We start from the raw sequence: 18,947 nt of genomic DNA, 5'->3' as shown, positions 1-18,947 counted from the left end.
TTTCCTAAAAGCCACAAATCCCCCTGTTTCACATATCAGAGTGAGAATGTGGTAAACTCACATGGACAGGGCAAGTAGACAGTCTTGAAGAGACAGCTCTGAATGTGTGACTTCCAGCATGGGTTTTGGGATGTCACTTTCTCTCTCCTTTGGGGCCTTAGTTGAGCTCAGATAGGAATTGGAATACCTGTCCCCCAATTATTTCAGAGACCTGAGTTGAAACCACTTTCATTTAAAAATAGTCTGAAAAAAGTAAATATCTCACACACACACACACACACACACACTGAAACCTTTGACTAAATAATATTTTCAACAAACTTGAGGCAAAGTCATAAGTTCAGTTTACTCATTGCCCAGGATATGGTGTTTTGTCATACTGTTTTCACCCTTTTTGCTTCCACTTTCACTCTTGAAACAAAGTTGGCCCCAATGTATGTTGATCCTTCTCATCATTTCCTAGATTTTCATGTCCTTAATAACAGCTTCCATACCCTGAATGCTCTCTCTGCTAAGCACCTTGTATGTATTTTCTCACTTGATTGTCACAATATTTCTCAAGGCCAGCTCTATTATTATCTCTATTTTGTATATGAAGAGGCTAAGTCTTAAATGGTTGCAAGAATTTGCCTGTGGACATACAACTTGAGAGCAGCTGAGCTGGGATGTGACACCAGACCATCAGGCTCCACAGTAAGTGCTTTTCAGCATTATGAAACTGTGTTTCAGACCCTGAATGCACCATTCCTATAGCAGCTCCTGGATCCAGCCATCCCCTGCCTAACTAACCAGTACAAGGAAAGGAATCTTCTTGAACCACTGAAATTATAAAGAAGAAAAATGTTGATTTGTGTGTGTGTGTGTGTGTGTGTGTGTTTGTGTGTGTGTGTGTTTGTGTGTGTGTGTTTGCTGGATCATATTAGAGATCTTAGAAAAACAACTTAGAAAAAAAGAGAAAACTCCAATTTACATCAAAAGTTAACATTTTCACACTTTAATCTGAAAGAATGTATAAAGAGATGTTGTCAGATATTCAATTTTTAAAAAACCATTTGATTTGTTCATATATCAATGAGTTACCTTCCAAAAATAAAAACAAAACATTTTCTTTGAGGGATCTCATCCACTTTCAGGCTGCATGGGCCATAGGGAGTCCACTGCCAAATCTGGATCATTTCCAGATCCTCATGGTCAGAGGCCAAGTGGCAACCTCCTCTGGATTCTCCACAGACATCCTGAGCTCAACACGCCAGCATCACACTCTATTCCTCACCCCAGTCCTCAATATGATTCCCCAGAAAGACAAACAAATCACTCCTGTAGGACCTGAGCCAGCTACCTGCAAACTCCTCCCTCCTTCACCCATTCTCTAAGGCCTGTTGATCCTGCGTTTGGCCAAACTCTTTCCTGGGCCTCAACTTCCATCACCACTGCCCTCATCTCTGACGAGATGCTCCTGCTATGGCACGAGCTTCCTAACTGGCTTCCTTGCCTCCATATCCACTCTCACCCATTCACCCTTCAAGGAATGCTAAAGTGATCTTTCTAATATGCACATCCAATCTTGTCCTCTCCCTGGTCAAAACCCTTCAGGACTTCCAGTGTAACACATCCAAGCTCTCCAAACTTTAGAGAAAGGCACTTAAAAGCCTCTGGTCTGGCTCCTCTTCTCCTCTCCAGCCTCCGTTATCCTTTGCCCAACCTTTGACTATCCAGCCATGTTGAATCCCTTAGAGTTCTCTGTTATTCTTGTGCTGCTGTGCCTTTGTGTGCCCTGGTCATTTTGCCCAGAGGGTCCTTATTTCTTCTATCTGCTCGTGAATTCCTACTCATCCTGTGAGATTCAGGTCCAAAATCATTTTTCTTCTTTTTTTAAAAAATTTTTTAAACATTTATTCATTTCTGAGAGACAGAGTATGAGTGGGGGAGGGGCAGAGAGAGGGAGACACAGAATCCAAAGCAGGCTCCAGGCTCTGAGCCATCAGCACAGAGCCTGATGCGGGGCTCAAACCCACCAACTGGGAGATCATGACCTGAGCCGAAGCCAGACGTTCAACCAACTGAGCCACTCAGGTGCCCCCAAAATCATTTTTCTTATGAGACCTCCCTGGTTCCCTGTAGGCAAAGGTAAGTCTTTCCCCTGTTGCCCCTGGAAAATATCCTGTTGCAGCACTAAATAACATGCATTTTAGTTACTTATTTAATAATTTTAATAATTTCCCAGCTAATTTTAAGCACTTCTGGGGCTGAGCCTCTCTCTTTTTTCATCTTTGTGTCTCTAGCACCTACTAGAGACAAGTTGGTGTATCTGGGGCACTTGCTAAATGCTTGTTGAAATAATAAATACGTGACTGAACGAAACTTACCATGTTAAAATAAAAGTTCATACTGATTTAAAATTTTCAAAATTAATCAGTAAATGTGGCTTAAGCATATGTGATATATAAAGCACGGTGTTGCATTAGACACAAAAAGGAAGAACTGATTATGGCCTCTGCCCTAAGAAACTTGCAAACTAGCTGGAGGGCTAGATAGTATGTATAAAAATGTTAATTGAGAGAGAAATTATTTTAATGAACTGAGAAAAAGGAACTTCTGGAGGCAGTGAAGAATGAGTTACTAAATGAATGAGATGGAGACGGGTTACAGGATCTTGGAGTCTGGAAAGATCACTGTGGCTTGGAGAAGGGGTTCTATAGAATATGACTTAATTAGTTAGAACTCCATGTTGCAAGCGGCAAAAAGAATTATCCCACAATGATTTAAATAACAAAGTGAAGCTATTGACCAAAATTCCTAGGAAGGACTGGCTGCAGACAGGACACTATCTAGCATGCAAATAATATGACCCAATTTCTCTCTTTTCTTCCCTTTGAGATGCCAGGCTCTTTCCTTTTCATCCACATTTTGTCATGTTATCACCCTTCCTTTTCTTCCCACAGCAGCTCGATGTTCTCCCCTTGAAGGGTATCACTTCCAGACCTCACAGCCTCACCTTTTCTTTCTCACAAGGCTCTAGCAAATATGTTTTCACGTTTCACTATCTCTGATTCGTTACATACCTTCATTGAACTAATCACTGTGGCCACAAAAATGGGATATCCTGATTGATTTCAGTCAATTAGTGCCCACCCCAAAAGTATGGAAAGGTCAATTGTACCTATCACATGCTGATAATATAAAAGGGTGGTTGTCCATGAACATACAAGATACCCAGAGAGGCTAGCCTGTCCCCGGGGAGGGGGGTATGTGTGGGGTTGCGGTGCAGGAAAGCAGTATGACTTGGGGAGCATGGCTTAAGGCTACACTGAACAAGTTTGACTTGCTGCTCATTTGTTTCATCTAAGCCATGATGTTAAAAGAGATCTCAGCATGTGGCCTCTCCACACTACCTTCCCTAAATGGCAGAAGAAAGAGCTTTCAGATTAGGGACCAAAAGCTCCTGACTTCTGGTTTTGGCTCCTCCAGGACACTGAACCTTTCTGATCCTCAGTTTTCTCAGCTATAAAATGCAGGTGGTAACACTTGTCCTCCCAAACTTGTTAAGAGGGTCAAATGGTCAGTATGGAAGCTCTTTCAAGTCTCAAGATATAACTAGAAACTACTATTTGTAATCTTATCCTCAGTGCTCGCTTCTAGATATTCCTCATCTTGAGAGACTAAAAACTTAAAGCAATGCACTCCCCCCCCCCCCCATTTCCCTTTATTCATCCCACTCTAGAAAGTCCATCCATCTTCCACTGATATGCTTTCATTGATATACTCTATATCAATCATGATGCTTTCAGCTCAAGGAATGGAAAATCCCATCCCAGGAAACTTTATTATCTTATAATAAGGAGTCCACAGACAAGGTGGGCTCCATGTACAGAATGTCAGCCAGTGTCTCCACCTGTCTTGGCTCTGACTTCCCCTTAGGGGTGCTCTCATCCTCATCCCTGCTACAAAGTGGCTGCAGTAGTTCCAAGAATGACAGGCAGAGACTTCTTTCTTCATATGTGGGTGTTGGGTGTCTCTCCTCTCTCTCTCTCTCCCTCTCTCTCTCTCTCTCTCTCTCTCTCTCTCTCTCTCTCGTTAGGCTAAAAAACCTTTCCAAGAAAAAACTGTCATGTGTTATTGATTAGAACTGGCCACCAGCCCACCCCTAAACCAATCTCTGGCAAAAGGGAACGGGATTCATATGATTGGCTGATAATACTCAGCATTCGCCCTCGAGCTAGGGATAGGGCTATTGTCCGCACAGCCACATGGTAGAAAATGATCAGGACCTGATGGCTTAAAGGGTGGAGTGATTGGCTTTTGGGTAGACAGCTGATATGATGCCCTGATCATATACTCAGGCTCTATGAATTCAGTGCACACCATTGACTTCTGACCACCAGCACCTGCATTTCTTTGCTTGTAAGCTTCTTGGGATCTTTGGAACCTGTTTTGCTGCCTGTGAAATAAGCCAGAAATACTGGAGGATGGATGTTCCCACCCTGGAAAAAGCCCTCAACAACTGATGAGCCATATATATATATATATATATATATATATATATATATATATATATACACACATATATATATATATATCTCCCCAAGAATATAAATGCCCCTGTTCCTCACCTATGGGGTGAGATAACTCAGTGGTATCTGTTCTACACTGGCTTCCAGAATTTCCCCAGCAGAATTAAGCTCCGGTTGGCCACAGGGGTGGATGGCTTGACAACACTATTACAGGCTGCCTTCCTTTTCCTGTCTCACTTTTTCACTCTGCTATGGCATATCCTTCACCTCCTTTGACTTCATATCTCAGAGTTAGCTTTGTGGGAAACCCAAATGAAGCTACTGTGTACCATATGCCAAACTTCTTCCTGAATCCAGAGGCTTTGTATATAGTTTTCTCATCTGCTTGGAACATGTTTCCTCTTTCTTCTCACCTGATCCGCTTACTCTCCCTTTAAGTCTCGGTGTAAATGTCACTTCCCCTTGGAATCCTTCTTTGATCTCCTCTCCACCTGACACCATTCTCTCAGTTTTGCTCTCCTCTTCTAATACTTCTCCTTAGCAATAATTATAATGGTTGTAACTTAATTCATTATTTGCATAATTTAAGTAATTACTTGATTCCCATCTTTATTCCCAGCTAGACTGTGAGCCGCTTGAGTGTAGGGACAATGTTTTTAGCTCAACACTACACTGCTGGCACAGAGTGGAGGGTCAAGGACTTACTGGCTGCTGGAAAGATGAGGGTTGTGACAGACTAAAGAAGTAAGTTTGAGGGTTATTCACATGGACAAAATGATTAAATCTTTGGATGAAAAAGATCTTTGATTCACATGACTCCTACATTGATCTACATTTGTTTCTTAGGGAAGAATCTAACTTTTATACATGAGGGGATGTACATAATCTCAGAGAGAATCTTGGAGTGGCTCATTTATATCTATAAGATATGCCATTTAAATCATTGTATTTTATTTATACATTACAGAATTCTACCTGAAATCATTCATTCATTCATTCATTCATTCATTCAATGCCTACTACTTATTAGGCATTGTACCTGGCAAGACTCTGGAACTATCTACCATCAATTCTTTTCAAAAGTCATGAGAGAGATTATATTTATGGAGAATATCCCAGAGTCCTTCTCTGCCTTCATCTACATTGGGCTTTTGGCTTTCATTAAAGGAACAAGGAACAATCTTATGAAAGTAATCACTATATTTGCTGAAAAAGGTATACGAGGACATTACTTATTTTGTCACTCAGAGCTCACAATGGAGAAATTAGTGATCAGTGGCATGAGGCATGGTAAAAACAAATAAACATGCAGGCTTGTCACCTCTTTGCCAGGCAGAATCTTCCTTACTAAACCCTAAACCACACCCTTGCCTCTGCATGGGATTGATGCAGGTTTTGTGAGGATTGAGGTTTATATAATTTGGAATCCTTTCAGAAAAAAGTACATGACTACAAATGAAAATGTCACACAGAGCCTTGGAAGCAGTTTACCCAAGTGAGGGGCTCTGAAGTTCAAGCTTCACTAGTTTTGTAGTAAATCAGCATCTGACCTTGATTCAGTGAACCTGGGTCTCCTCTGCCCTTACCCCTGCCCTGGTTGTTCTGACCTCTAGGCCTTGTTTGTATTGATTTACTTGAAAGGCCTTCCTCCTCCTTCTTCCATCTATGGACTATATTATTTCAATGTTTGAATCCACAATGTCTCTGTGATTCTAGCAGAGAGCTCTCCCTTCCTGAAGGCCTGCAACCCTATGAATATAGCCCAGGATATTTTGTCTCATTATGGCTTAAGCTGCATCATGAATTACTTTTAGGTGTATGTAGTGTGCCTTCTCCAATTAGAATGTCCACTTCCTCGACACAAGGGCTATTTCTTCATTTAGACCTCCCCTCAGAACCTACTAAAATTCTGGGCATGGCAGTAGGGAAGGAAAAAGTAAAAGTGTCCTGATGTAAAGTTACGGAGTTTCTGGTGAGACCAACCTGGTTGGAGTTTTAGTTCTGCCACTTATCAGTGTGAGGCTTTAGGCCTAACTGCTCTGAGTCTTAGTTTTCTCATTTATAAATGGACATAATAATGTTTATTTCACATAATTGTGAGGATTAAGTAAAAGCATTTATTCATGCACCAAAAGCTATTTATCCCCTTTCTTGGGATATTTTGGCACCAAAAGCTTGGAATACATGTACTTGAGCAGTACTCCCTGCATGGGGATTCTCATAGTTGAGTTGGGAGATGGAAATTTATAATGTAACAGCATAAGACTATATATAGCACACACAATCAGAGTGTAGAAAGTGCCAGTAAATAGTTGTGAAATAACTGACAGAATGAAGGAATTCAAAAGAGAAAACATTTAATTTTGCAAAATAAGTAAGTCTTCACATATTCGCTGCATCATCCCTATGTAAATATAAAGTTAACTATAATGGGTATTGCAGTGAATGGGAACTCCTAAAATGCTACGTGTAAAAGGAAAATAAAATCAAAGGGAGAAATAAAGCAGAGGAGACAGGAAAAAGGGGAGGAAGAGAGGCCCCAAGGAGGCAAGGAGTGGGAAGGGCCCTCTGTGGACCCACCTGGCCGAGCGTGCACTCCATGCCACCCAGGAAGTCGGCCTCCTTCAGCCCGTTATGGTTGCTGCTGATGTCATGAACTTCAAACCGCAGGCGCTGCACCTCTTCAAAGTAAAAGTCCACAGTGAACAGTTTTGAATACACCGGGTTTATGCAGGTGCGAATCACCTCTGTTCTGTCAACCTGCAAGGAGAGAAGAGAAAAAACACCAGGGATTAGGGCTTTTTATTATTACCCTTTAGGTGAAATAATCTTATGGTGATTCTCCTTCTTCCAAAACATAAATGCCCTCCATCAAGTCACCAGAGTGAAGCAGTTTGAAAGCACACAAGGAAGCACCATCAGAGAATGAGCCATGTGTCAAGGAGGGAAATCTTATTAGCATAATCTGAAGCTTTGCATTTAAAGATTAGAGCATGTTGAACTGTTGGGTGTAATAAGGCAACAAGATGGATCAATTATTGGTGGCTTCCTGGAGCCTTAGGACGAGAAAGAGTCTGAAGGCACATTTGGGCTCAGGAGGAAAGAAATCTGTAAGAGATCAGTGAAGTCTGATGGACACAATAATGGCAAATGACCATGCACGTACCCCATTTTAACGAATCCTACCCTAACATTAGTTTTATAACTCCTGAGTCCTAGAATAATGAAGTGGGAAGGCCATGAGAATGGATATGAAGATGACTGCCTTTGGTCTCAAGTATACCTTTATTGGGTTTATAATGGTTACTCAGTCATTTTAATTCCCTGGGCCTTAGTTTTCTCATCAACAAAGTGAGGATTTGAAGATGAAAAGTCTCTTCTTGCTCTAACATTCCGTGAGTTATGATTCCCCTTGCCCTCTGTGATAATAACTCCTTATTTGCCCCTCTCTCCCAGATCTGTATTTGCCACTGTCCACCCTACTCTTGCCCCTGGACGTTGACCTCTATGGGTGGAATTGATTGGGCTCTATTACCCTGTAGGTTCTGCTTTGAGTCATCCAAAGGCAAGACTTGGCAGGAGATCAGAGGGTGGGAGGATAGAGAGGTGCTGGCAGCACACCATGCCTCTGCACACAGAGATTCTGCTAGTAGAAGGAGGGAGCTTTTGCTGGGTTCTGGTAACACAATCACCCCTCCCTGTCTTGACCCTTCAGACTAAGGGGTGCTAATGACTTTCTGCTGTTGCTATCCCCAGTGAGCTTCACCGTCCTTAGTTGGCTCCCTTATACTTGCCCATGTCCCTAGAAAGAGTCCCTCTAAAAAGAATTTAACACTTTAGATGAAACTCTCCAGGTATGCTGTTTTTGCTGGTACCTTACCACTAAGGTTCTTTTCTTCTGTGCCCATCACATATAAAAATACCATTTACAATACCATTTATATCCTGGGAAGTCTTAAAGGACCAAATTACGGTTAACCCAAGATCTTACAGTATTTCTCAACTGGAAATATCCATTACTCATATTTTACAGATCAACGGGAGTCTACATGTACTTTCAGCTTTCAAATAGAAACATGGTCTATTGGATACTTCCCAAGTGTCATTCATTAGCACAAATTGGGGAAACCATTTCCTGCATTTTTATTACGGTACAGGGAAATAGTCTCTCAAAGAAAAGAAATGAAGGGAAGGTGGTGTTTGACTGTATCACGCACATACATGTTATCAGGCAAAGAAAAAATTCAATACTTGCTGCAGCCTCCCTTGACATTCTTGCATTCAGTATTTTGACCCTGGCTCCAGCCCTCCCTCTGGGCCCTGTGTGTGAGAGAGTTGTCCTATAAAGAACATCACCTTCTCTTCTTTTTATTTTTTATTTTTTAACATTTATTTATTTTTGAGACAGAGAGAGACAGAGCATGAACAGGAGAGGGGCAGAGAGAGAGGGAGACACAGAATCTGAAACAGGCTCCAGGCTCTGAGCTGTCAGCACAGAGCCTGACGTGGGGCTCGAACTCACAGACCGTGAGATCATGACCTGAGCCGAAGTCGGCCATTTAACCGAGTGAGCCACTCAGGCGCCCCTCACCTGCTCTTCTTGATGGGATGGACAATCCAGGTTGTGAGAAGGAGAATGTGATTCTGGTCATGTCCCTGTCCAACAGATAGGAAACCAACCTATTGTTGACTAGGCAGATCAATGGGTATTTGACTACTCTGTCTTCTGCTTAAAGCTCAGTTTCTATTTGAGCTGGATTTTAGATTTTTATATAATGTTCATTCTGCAGGACAGGACTTAATATGTCATTGGTTGATTGTATAGGTACAAGGATTTACTGTACTGGCATATTTTTTTTCAGTTGTTAAGAAATCATTGTTTTGAATAATAGTGTAAGTCAGAGGTCACAAACAAGCAGTCTGCAAGTTCAAGCTGACTTGGGAACTGTTTTATTAGTCCCATTTAAAATTATTTTTCCCTTGGGGTGCCTGGGTGGCTTAGTTGGTTAAGCATCTGACTTCAGCTCACATCATGATCTCACGGTTCATGGGTTTGAGCCCTACATCAAGCCCCACATCGAGCCCTGTGCTGACAGTGCAGAACCTGCTTGGGATTCTCTCTCCCTCTCTTTCTGTACCTCTCCAACTCGCACTTCTTTCTCTCTCAAAATAAATAAATAAAAAGCTTTAAAAATATTTTTTATAAAAGTACTATTCCCTTAATTTGGCAACATAAAAGGCAATTACAGATAAAATAGAATAGTCCCATAGAAGGGACTATTTTTCTTCTCCCCCCCCCCACCTTTGGAAAAAAATCAGAATGTCTGCCACCCTGGGGCCACATTTACATGGCAACAATTGGGGACTGCCTCATTCAGATGGGGCACTCACTCTCCAGTTTCCAAGCTATTCTCCCTAAGTGAGTTTCCTTGTCTGAGCCCTAGAGGTGTTTTTGCAATGTCTGGTCCAATTTCACAGAATAATGAGCCATATAAGAATTTTCATTACATTCACGTGGTGCCTTTTGATAGAGAATTTTGAAATAATCCCCAAGAACTAGCTTATAGGTGGATTTGACATCCTCAAGACACAGAAAAGGAATCTTCTCTCCTTGTGGATGGAAGAATAGAGTCCTAGGCAGGTTGAGATGATAAGAGATAGGAGACTGGAAATTCCACCCAGTTCTAATCTTTGTTCCTCTGTTTTAACCACCCCAGATGGCACAAAGGGCTAATGTGCACTGATCCTGCTGCTTTTCTTCTCACTTCTTGATCTTCATATGGTGATTCCACGTAGATATAAAGTTCATGTTGGCATCAAGACACACACTTCAGACAGTCTATCCAAGGCACGCTGCCAACATGCAACATGGAATGACTTGTTTTTTTGAGGGAAATGATTGGTTGGAAATAAACTAAGAAATACACAATTGTATTACCAATACAGATAATTTCCAAAGACAATCTCAGAGCCAATAAGAATCCTAAAAGCATAGAGGAGCTCAGGAGAAGAAGGAGGATGAGGTAGAGGAAGAGCTTGCAATACTAAATGCATATTTAGAAGATGTTTCAAAACTTTCTCCATTCATAGTCATTAAGGGAGATGCATTATCTTTTCTGGAGACTGAAGTGAGGCTTAATCTGAGCAATAGAGCCTAGGATAGCTCATGTTCCTCATTGAAAGGCATCTAGATCAAGGTGACTGTTTTCCAAAAGACCATCCACTGATTGGTGCTACCAGCTGGGTTAGAATCAACCAGGCAGCCTTTTTTTTTTTTTTAAACTCTGGTTCCTATTCTCTACCATTGGTGATTTTGACTAAGCAAGTATAGGGTGGGACCTAGAAATCTGCAGTTTTAAAAGTGTCACAGTCAATTCTGATGTGGTAATATCAGAGTAAGGAAATTACGGAGATGTAGGGTCTACCCCTTGCTCTTGTGTGAGATTTTTTTTGTCAAGGTTTATTTTAATCTTGCTGGTCCTGTTACCCAGTCTTCAAAAATTCTGCTTATCTCCTTTCCTCCCTAGTTATAACTACTGATATATTCATGCTGCTTTATAATTTGCAGAACATGCGTACATCCAGTTTTTTATTTGATTCTTATAGCAATCATGTGATGTAACTTTGTACTATCTTATACATGAGAAAAGTCAAGGACAAATACCAGCACACAGTGCTGGATGAAAGAATGAGCACCTGAACTCATGCCTTTGGACCTCAAAGCCTGGACTATTTTCCTTAATTCAAGTTTCCTCATGAGAATTCCTTGAAAGAAATGAAAAATGTGGCTAGGTTATGGTATGATGGCAATAGAATCAATGATCAAGTACTGCTTTTGCTGAGATGCTTTTAAAAATTTCATCTAGGGGTGCCTGGGTGGCTCAGTTGATTGAGTGTCCAACACTTGATCTTGGCTCAGGTCATGATCTCACAGTTTGTGGGATTGAGCTTTGCATCAGGCTCTATGCTGAGCATGGAGCCTGCTTGGGGTTCTCTCTCTCCCTCTCTCTCTGCCTCTCTCTCTCTCTCACACACACACAATAAATAAACATTAAAAATTTTTTCATCTAAAACATTTTTCAGTATAACGTTGAAGTGTATAATAGTTAATAGTTATAAAAGGCATGTTGTGTCAAGGTATCTACTTTTTTAAATGTTTTTTTTAAATTTTCTTTTATTTTTGAGAGATATAGAGCACAAACAGGGGACGGGCAGAGAGAAAGGGGGACAGAGGATCTGAAGCAGGTTCTGCTGAGAGCAGAGAGCCTGATATGGGGCTCGAACTCACGAACCATGAGACTGTGACTTGAGTGAAGTTGGACACTTAACTGACTAAGCCACCCAGGCACCCCGAAGGTACTTTAAAAATGCATTACTCAGGTTCAGTTGATATATAATAAATCACATTTAAATTGTGCAATTCAATAAGTTCTGATATATGTACATACTTGTGAAACCATGACTACAATCAAGATAGTGAACATAGCCATTACCCCTTCAAGTTTCCTCATGCCCCTCCGTAACTCTTTCCTCCCATCTCTCCCCCTACCCATTCCCAAGAAACTACCCATCTGCTTTCTGTTATGATAGATCAGTTTGTATCCTCGATAAGCTTATATTATAGTATATAGTCTTTTTTGTCTTTATTCTTTCATTCAGTATAATTATTCTGAGATTTATTCATTATTATATACATCAATAGTCCATCTTTTTTATTGCTGAGTAATATTCCACTGATGTCCAATTGGATTGTTTCCAGTTTGGCTATTATACTGCCTTACCTATTCATGTACAAGCATTTGTATGGGCATATATTTCTTCTTTTGGGTAAATACACAGTATTGACATAGGCGTATGTTTAATTTAAAAAATTTTAATAGGTGTGCAGTGGTATCTCATTGTGATGTAAACTTGCATGTTCATAATAGCTAATGATCAACATCTTTTTATATGCTTATTTGCCATCTATTTATCCTTCTTAAAATTTTTTAATGTTTATATATCTTTGAGAGAGAGAGACAGAGTGTGAGTGAGGGAGGGGCAGAGACAGGAGAGATACAGAATCTGTAGCAGGCTCCAGGCTCCAAGGTGTCAGCACAGAGTCCGATACAGGGCTCAAACCCATGGACAGTGAGATCATGATCTGAGCCAAAGTTGGACACTTAACCGACTGACCAACCCAGGAGCCTCTGCCATCTATATATCTTCTCTGATGAAATATCTGTTGAAATCATTTGACAGGCACTCTCTTTTCATCCTTATGAGAACATTATGAAGTAAGTACTGTTATAATCCCCTCTTACCAGGAGGTAGAGAGACTCTGTAACTTTCCCAATTTCACACAGCTTGCAAAAGGTAGGATTTGAACCTAGGTAGTCAAGCTCCTGAGTCTGTGTGTTTTACCTTTATGTTATACAGTCATGCAAACTTGAAGTTTTTCCACATAAACCATGTTGCTCAGAGTAATGGACACACCAGACGACAAATGTAAAATGTGGAGGTGGTAGGGAAATTCAGTGAGTGACGTTGTGGTTGTGCCTCTGCAGATTGGTTTATCCACTGGGCATATTAAAGGTATAATGGGGGCCCTGAACATCATCCATAGCGACTGGATTGTGTAGGGAACAAATGTCATCATGAAATGGTTCAAGACTATGCACAGAATGGCTGTCTGATCCCTTGGGCTTCCAAGGGCTGGAAAAGATGTGAGGGATGTGAGGGCTAAGCAATGTGATGATATTAGTGGGGGGAAGGTAAAGCCAGGAGACAAAACTAATGCCAGTCATTGAGTGGTCTAAGGTTTCTGGAGAAGTACAGGCCCTTATCCCAAAGATAACAGGTACTGGTGAAGAAAGACATCATGAGCCAGAGAGAGACGCAAGGATTCCCTCCACCCCAACTCTGGCAAGCTTATAATAAATTTTTCCTTCAAACTGATATTCCTTAAATATTTCCTCAATATTTACTTAGTGAGGGTTGGAAGAAAAGAAAGGATTTATTATCTTTTTTCAAACCACATAACTACCAAGGGGATGTATTAAACCACATAAAATTTAGGTAATAAAAATAAATCACTGAGCCATCAGAAATAGTGTTATTCAATTTCAGGGTTTCAGCTGCTAGCGGCTGCTGATTTCAAGTGACTGGCTGCAGCACTGGTGGCTTGCCCTATAGCTGCAACAAACACAAAGCACTCAACAGAGATGATAGGATGATTCTGTGAGATGTGGCTTTTATTTTCAGTTTAAGTATATTCTCTACTTTGATAGGACTAGAACTCTTCAACATTTTACTGGTTATATAAAGAGTCACATGTAGAAACTTGAGTTTACTGGTGCCATTTTTTAAGATATGTCTACATTCTGGAGTCGCATCATTCCCGGTTGCCTGGCTGGCCTACTGCATGGATGGGGGGTGCCTGCTCATCAGTTTCTAAAACTGAAGATATGCTTGATATTTGGCAGCTTTTGCTTCCCTCTATCGTAAAATACCAGGCAGAAGCTGACCTCCCACCTGGACACGTTCGTTTAGCTTAGGGTTTCTCACTGGGGATAACACTCACTTTCCTGGAGGCACTTGGAAATGTGGAGAGGTGTTTGGAGTTGTCACTGAGGGGGTGACATCGCTGGATGCTACCTATCTGACATTGGAGACATGAGTCCTGATCAACGCAGACTTACACGTGCCCTAAAGCTAGTGGTGTCCCCTAGTAATCCAACCTTCACCCTCAACTAAAAAAACAGAAACTTCTCCGAGGCTCTCTGGTTCTCAGAACCATCTGCATGAATGTAATTGTTAGCCAACAAAGGAATAAATAGTGGGGTCCTCCAGAGAGAAATGCTGGAAGACACCTCCTATTTGAAGCAATCATAAAAATTTTGTGGGGGTAACACCCTTCCCAAAAGCCACCTCCTTAGAGAATCCTTTTGACCCCTGCCCAGTAAATTATTTTATTCGGTCTGAAGTGGATGGCAAGTTGGGTGATGACCAATGGTGATAATAACTTTTCCACTCAGGCAAAGGAAGGGGTGAGGTACAAAAGTGATGCACCTTTATTGTATACCTTCTTATCTTCCCACAGAAGGCACTCTATATGTCATCTTTAGTCTTTACCTTCATTGATTTTAAAACATAATTTTATTTCACACTTTAGCATATTTAAACTCGAGAGGCATGTTATAATTGATGATATGCCATTGTTTAATTGGAAGCATCTTTTCTTAACTGGTGATACATAAAAGTGCTTCATTTTACCACAGATTTATCACTTTACAAATGAATCTGTTAAATATATCATCCTTATTGTGCAGATAATAAAATCAAACTGCATTGGAAAAGCAGTGGCAAAAGCAAGGTTCAAACCCAGTCCGTCTGACTCCAAAATATATGTTCTTTCTTCTGTATCATTTGTTATGGGTTGAATAATACCCCTCAAAATTCATATGTTGAAGTCTTAATCATCAGTACCTCAGAATGTGACCTTATTTGGAATAGGATTGTTATAGAAGAAATTTGTTAAATAAGGAGGAGGTTGTACTAGATTAGGGTAAACCCTGATCTAATACAACTGGTCTTTTCTAAAAGAATAAATTTGGACACAGACAAACATACATGGAGATATCCTGTGAACATGAAAGAAGAGACTGGAGAATCTAAGCAACATCAAAGGTTGCCAGCAAATCCCCAGGAGCCAGGAGACAGGCATGGAAAAGATTCTCCCTATTGCCCTCAGGAGGAACAAACTCTGGCAACATTTTGATCTTGGACTTCCAACCTCCCAAACTGTTAGAGAATAAACTTCTGTTGTTTACCCCAATCTGTGGTACTTTGTTACCTAGGAAACAAATACACCGTTCTACCTCTCTCAAGAAATATCCATTCTGGCTTTTTTTCACGGATTTATCTCCAAAAAAGGCACTCTTCACCCATGACATGGTAAAACCTTCAAATGCTCTAGATTAAACTGAGTAAGTAGTTCAGGATTACAAACGTCTCTCTCACTATTGATCCATTGAACCCTCCTGGCATCTTAGCCTGGCTATACGCTTAGCCTGGCTCTCATGTAACAGGACCTCTTGTGCTCTTGTGCCAGCTAGGTTCTATTTTGGGGGCCCTGGAGCTGAGCCTGCTAGAGAACTAGAGCTAGACAGTCCTTTGTCACCTGACATAGCTCCAGGCTTGTATTGTTCAGAGCGGACATCACCTTGCCCAGGAGTGTGGCTCAGAAGTAAATAAAATGAGCATCAACCTATAAGGACCTTCGTAGAGGTCTTTAGTGTCACAATGATGGGTTCTGGTTCTTCCTATTCCTTTTTAGCCCTCTCCAGCCCCTCTAGGCTGTTGGCTCCATCCATACAGAGCCAGAGTCAATGCTGACTAAATCAGCATACTGGCAGGGGGCTCAAATATGTCTTCCTGTGCTGAATGCCTCTGTGTCCTCTACAGCTATTCCTTTTCCTCAACATGAGTGCCCAGTTTGTGTGGCTTAGTTTCCTGCTTTCTACTCCATGTTTCATTGTGTTGAGCCCCAGCCCACTTAGCTTAGGGGTTTTGTCATTGCACCAGTGCTATACAATAGAAATTTCCATTATGATGGAAATGTTTTAAGTTTGCACTGCCCAATATGGTAGCCACCAGCCAGATATGGCTACTGAGCACTTGAAATGTGGCTAGTGGGCCTGAGGAATTGAATTTTAAATTCAATGAGAGTGGAGCCCTCATGAATAGGATTAGTGGCTTTATAAAAGAGATCCTGGAGAGCTCCCTTTCCTCTTCCACCATGTGAGGAGATAGTGAGAAGCTGGCAGTCTCTGAACCAGAAAGAGGACTCTCACTAGGCAATGAACTTACCAGTACCTTGATCTCAGACTCCCTTGAGCTAAACTTCCTAGCCTCCAGAACTGTGAGAAATAAACTCATATTGTTTATGAGCTACCCATTCTATGGTATGGCTAAACTACCTGGTAGTTTAAAAATCTTAACCAATGTCCACAGTTAAGTTTGAAAACCAGTAATATTATATTACCAACTGTTATGACTCAGCCCCAAGGTACACAGAGACCAGGAAACAAAGCATTGTGGGATCTATTCTGAGTGTCACACCCCAGCTCCTGGATCAGACTTTGTATACTGGTACATTTCTGCTTTTGTGGAAGCTGCCATTTTGACTACTGCTCATTTTGCTATAGGACATGAAGACTGAATGAAATAACCACATTATGGGTTGGTTTATTCAGATGTGTTGTCCAACTGAGCACTCCATTAATGGTGTGCTCCCAATTTGTAAAGCAAGAGTTAGTGAATGTGGTGGTTATTCTCCTTTGCATCTCCAGATCTTTCTGCTCTGCTCTGTGCCCCAAGAAACTGGCCTGCATGGGTTGATTCATTTGTTTTTTTTTTCCGCACTCTGCCTCCTTCAGCCAATGGGATGTGCAAGTAGGAGATCATAAAGTGGGAGGAAAGAGAGGTTGGTATGTTTTGCTTGCCCCTTTCCTGCCTCATGTTGCAATTTTGGCAGTGACTATGTCCCTCCCCCTACAAATCTCCTAGAAATGCTTCCTGAAAGGCTCTAGCTCTCACTGGGTTCTGGTAACACTACTACTTCTGCCTGCCCAGTAAGCCTAGTGGTAGTTTTTCACTATTGCCAGTCTTTGAGCATCTCAGCGTCTCTTGCTAATCCCTCTAACTTTGCTGACACAGCTATAAATGTTTCCTTTATAAACATATTTTTTGGCTGAAACTCTGACTGATTCAGGTATGCCCTTAAAAATGGCCCGAGATACCGCAAAACCTGGAAGAGCCTTTCATCCCCCAAGGGGAGATGGAATTTTGTCCAGTCTGGTGGCTCATGATGAGTGAATTCTATGATCTTTTAGGACCTCGAAAAGTGGTAATCCATGTGGGATTCATGTGGTAACTTCTTCTTTAGCCACAATATTGTATTCCCCAATCATGTTCAACAATGGATCATAAAGGACATTTATTGAGAACTTAGTATGCACCAGGCATTGTCCTAACCCCTTCACATATATTATTCCACTTAGTCACCCCAACAACCACATATTACCACTACCACTATTTTACATATGAGGAAACTTAGGGTCAAAGAAGTTAACTTGCCCAAAGTCACCAGCTATTAAATGATAGAGCCACTTGGGATTTCCCCTAAACCTCTTTCCCGGCACATGGCATCTCTCTTAAAGGGAACACATCTATTTAGGTACCCTCTGACTACAGTGATTTTAAGAAGTACCCTTCCCAACACTCAATACTCCAAATGCTCTTTGAGAAGAAAACAATCTTTAACACCTTCAGCTGGGTGACAGACCCTAAAGTCTTTTTAGTGTGACTGTTGAGTATCCAGTGCACCTTTCTCAGTCTTCAAACTTTCTCTTCTCCCTTCTTCTGTATTTTATTCTTCAAGTTTCCTTCACTTAGCTAGAGCCTCTTTAGAATAACTCAGGAGAAAACTGAATGCTCTAAGCCAAGAGGACATAAGAAGATTCTATAACAGGGGTGCTGGGGTGGCTCAGTCAGTTAAGCATCCAACTCTTGATTTTGGCTCAGGTCATTATCAGTTCATTGGTTTGAGCCCTGCATTGGCTCCATGCTGACAGTGAAGAGCCAGCTCAAGATTCTCTCTCTGGGTCTCTGCCCCTTCCCCATCAAAATTAATTAATTAAAAAAAGAAGATTCTATAAAATAAATGGTGTTTTTCTTTTTTTTAACGTTTATTTATTTATTTTTTTGAGACAGAGACAGAGCATGAACGGAGGTGGGGCAGAGAGACAGGGAGACACAGAATCGGAAGCAGGCCCCAGGCTCCGAGCCATCAGCCCAGAGTCCAACGCGGGGCTCTAACTCATGGACCGTGAGATCGTGACCTGAGCTGAAGTCGGACGCTTAACCGACTGAGCCACCCAGGCACCCCATAAATGGTGTTTTTCAATCTTAAATCAGTTGCCTTCTACCTCCCACTCCAGCTGTAAGCTGGCACATAAATATCAAGCAATCAGAAACTGCCTCACAAAATTCACTCCTGCCTTCTAAAAGCAGGCAGGGCATGCAGGATTGGGAGTGGGAAGGTGTTGGATTGCAGGTCACTCCAAGTTGTGGCTAATGTCAGATCCTCCTCATCCAGGAGCTTGGAGGCTAATCCCACACAAGTGCAAAGCAATTTGCACTTCACTCAGATGTTGCTTATTAACAGGATGTTCCCACCTTCTCATCTCTCTGTCACAGCTGTGGAGTCCTCTGGAAAGGTCGTCCAAGGCTGGAGAGCCTTAGTTTTCTTATTAATTGATGTTTGAAATAGTGAAAAGAAACTCATCTACAGGGTGCTGTGTACGCATCCCAAGTCCAACATGCTCACCAGCCAGCACACTGTGAAGGTGGACTCGCCAAGGCGTGCCTCCGCCTTCCTCATAATAGCTGTCC

At 41.5% G+C, this 18,947-nt stretch overlaps 1 protein-coding gene across 3 annotated transcripts in view; it reads right to left on the bottom strand.

Annotated features, from left to right (window-relative positions):
- The window catches only part of CPNE4 (copine 4), a 603,237-nt gene that overhangs the window by 158,906 nt on the left and 425,384 nt on the right, over nt 1–18,947 (bottom strand). For all 3 annotated transcript variants that reach the window (XM_045037596.1, XM_019810707.2, XM_003992123.5), the window contains one exon: nt 7,092–7,271. In XM_045037596.1, the coding sequence (XP_044893531.1) occupies nt 7,092–7,271 (180 nt within the window). The remainder of the gene's footprint in view (nt 1–7,091; nt 7,272–18,947) is intronic.

The sequence above is a fragment of the Felis catus genome, chromosome C2 (assembly GCF_018350175.1).
Source record: "Felis catus isolate Fca126 chromosome C2, F.catus_Fca126_mat1.0, whole genome shotgun sequence".
Taxonomy (NCBI): domain Eukaryota; kingdom Metazoa; phylum Chordata; class Mammalia; order Carnivora; family Felidae; genus Felis; species Felis catus.
This window is presented reverse-complemented; position numbering and strand designations above follow the sequence as displayed.